This window comes from Penaeus monodon, chromosome 15 (assembly GCF_015228065.2).
Source record: "Penaeus monodon isolate SGIC_2016 chromosome 15, NSTDA_Pmon_1, whole genome shotgun sequence".
Lineage (NCBI taxonomy): Eukaryota > Metazoa > Arthropoda > Malacostraca > Decapoda > Penaeidae > Penaeus > Penaeus monodon.
In genome coordinates, this window is record NC_051400.1 from 38,444,642 (window position 1) to 38,446,808 (window position 2,167).

General features: G+C 38.3%; 1 protein-coding gene across 8 annotated transcripts in view; it reads left to right on the top strand.

The window, feature by feature from the left end:
* The window catches only part of LOC119582023 (protein tramtrack, beta isoform-like), a 34,622-nt gene that overhangs the window by 2,767 nt on the left and 29,688 nt on the right, over nt 1-2,167 (top strand). For all 8 annotated transcript variants that reach the window (XM_037930228.1, XM_037930233.1, XM_037930226.1 and 5 more), the window contains exons 2-4: nt 549-679; nt 845-1,369; nt 1,467-1,727. In XM_037930228.1, coding sequence (XP_037786156.1) covers nt 599-679; nt 845-1,369; nt 1,467-1,727 — 867 coding nt within the window. In that variant the 5' untranslated portion in view covers nt 549-598. The remainder of the gene's footprint in view (nt 1-548; nt 680-844; nt 1,370-1,466; nt 1,728-2,167) is intronic.

A 2,167-nucleotide genomic window follows, 5' to 3' on the forward strand; every position in this document is an offset into this window, starting at 1 on the left:
TTATTGACTGTGGATTGCAACAAGTTACCTGGACTCTTGAAGGCTATATGTACATTATGACTTTATAATTGGAGCTTTTGATGTGACTCTTAAACATTTATTGTTATAACACTGTGTGAACATTTATGAAAATCAAACAGATTTATTGCAATCCTCCTCTTCCCTCTTACAGACTTCCTAGTAGCACTTTGGAGATTCCTGCTATAAAAACAATGCTCATTGGCAAACTTGGATCTGTAATTCTGATAAAAATCAATTTTATAGTCCTCTGGTTATTGAGCCTTCTACAACTTAAGAACTCACAAGTGTTGTAGCTTTTTTTTATACAACCATTTAAAAATAGTTTCACATTTATAATAAGATCACATAGAACCCATGAGTTGTATGATTAATAAGTAATTTTCTAATGAACATGGAAGTAATTCAGTGAAAATGTGAATGGGGGTGTCAAGCCATACATGCTATATCAGCTTTTTTAGTGTTCTTATTCCCTGTATATTTGTGGATTTCTTAAAGTATTTCCCAATAACCCCTATTTTTCATTCTAGGATAAAGGCCAGTGTCTGGGAGACATTAGCAGCTGATATATTTAGCCAAGATGGGTGATGGAATGCTATCCCTGTCTTGGAACAATCACCATGCTACTTTCTGTGATATATTGAGTAAATTAAGAGAAAAGGTAAGAACTTTTTTTTTCAAAGAGGTGATTAGATGGATATAGAATATTTTACAGAGTAACATTCTTAAAGCATTGTTTTTTTATACTTTCTGTTCATGTTTTCCTGTTTTGAAGCAGCAACCTCAGATTTTGAAGACTGAGATTCATGTTTTTCTCTTTTTACAGGAAAGCTACACAGATGTAACACTGTCCTGTGAAGGAAATTTTTATCCTTTGCATAAATTAGTCTTGTCAACGTGTAGTGAATATTTTGAGAAAATATTTGAAAGAACACCATGTAAACATCCAGTGATTGTGCTAAATGACATTAAGTGCAGAGAACTTGAGGCACTGTTGAGCTATATGTATGCTGGGGAAGTAAGTGTGCCGCAGAGCAACCTAGCTATGCTTATAAAAGTGGCAGAAGTACTGCAGATCAAGGGCTTGGCCGTGCCTGACACGCCCCCAGCTCCTGTCAAATCTAAGTCAAGTTCTCTTGAGTCTGGGGCTGAGAGAGGCAGCCCACACCCTCCTAAAAGACGCAGGACAGAGGAAAGACTCGTAGACACCACCAGAACGATGCATGAATCCACAAGTCCTAATGTCAGATTGAATCCCACCGAGAAAGGGAGACAAGTGACCCATGAAGAGGGACACCCCAGGAAAGGCCAGGAAGAAGCTCAAGACCCTCTTTCTGTATCTGAGATTGGGGTATGTATAAATAAAGGAAAATTTGTTATTTGCATATCAACAATGGTTGTTAATAACAAAATATCTAACATTATCATTATCTGTTTCTCTCATACAGCAGGAAGATTTTTATGCTGCAGAAATTAAAGAGGAAATTATCGAGGATGTGGTTGACAGTGAAGGCACTCATATAGGAAGGACAGATCACAGCATAGAATATGATGCTCAGCTTGCCCCTTTCAAAAGTGAGGGCAGTAGTAGAGACAGCATATCAGGACACACAGGCTCGGCAGAATACAGTGATCCACAGTTTGAACACCTCAACACCTCTGGACTGCAGACAAATGAAATGAACCCAGGACCCTCGGAAATGATTGAGGTTTGTGTGCTCGTTGTGGCTTTTTTCAGTTTATACCCATGAAAAGTCTGAGGAATCTATAAACTACCTCCATTGAGTATTCAGTATTAGTAGACTTTCCATGTTTACCAGCCTACCAAATGCAAAGATCTCATTATATTGGTAATGGGCAATTTGTGTTGATGCTCCAACACTACATCCCGTGAAATGTGCCGCTGCTGTATGGGACATGATAGAGAAGGGATGTTTAATGATAGCTGCTAGAATGGAATGTCACCTTAGGGCATATTCTTGGCTTTTCAAAAGCTATGAAATGTTAATTACCTCCTCTTTATTACATGCTTATAGACATCCTTCACCAGCATTTAAAGTCCCCTCAAAACAAAAGTGTGAACACTCTCTTGCTGGGTAGCATTCTTTGGCATAGCTATGGAAAATACACACCACATTTTAAGGGAGCA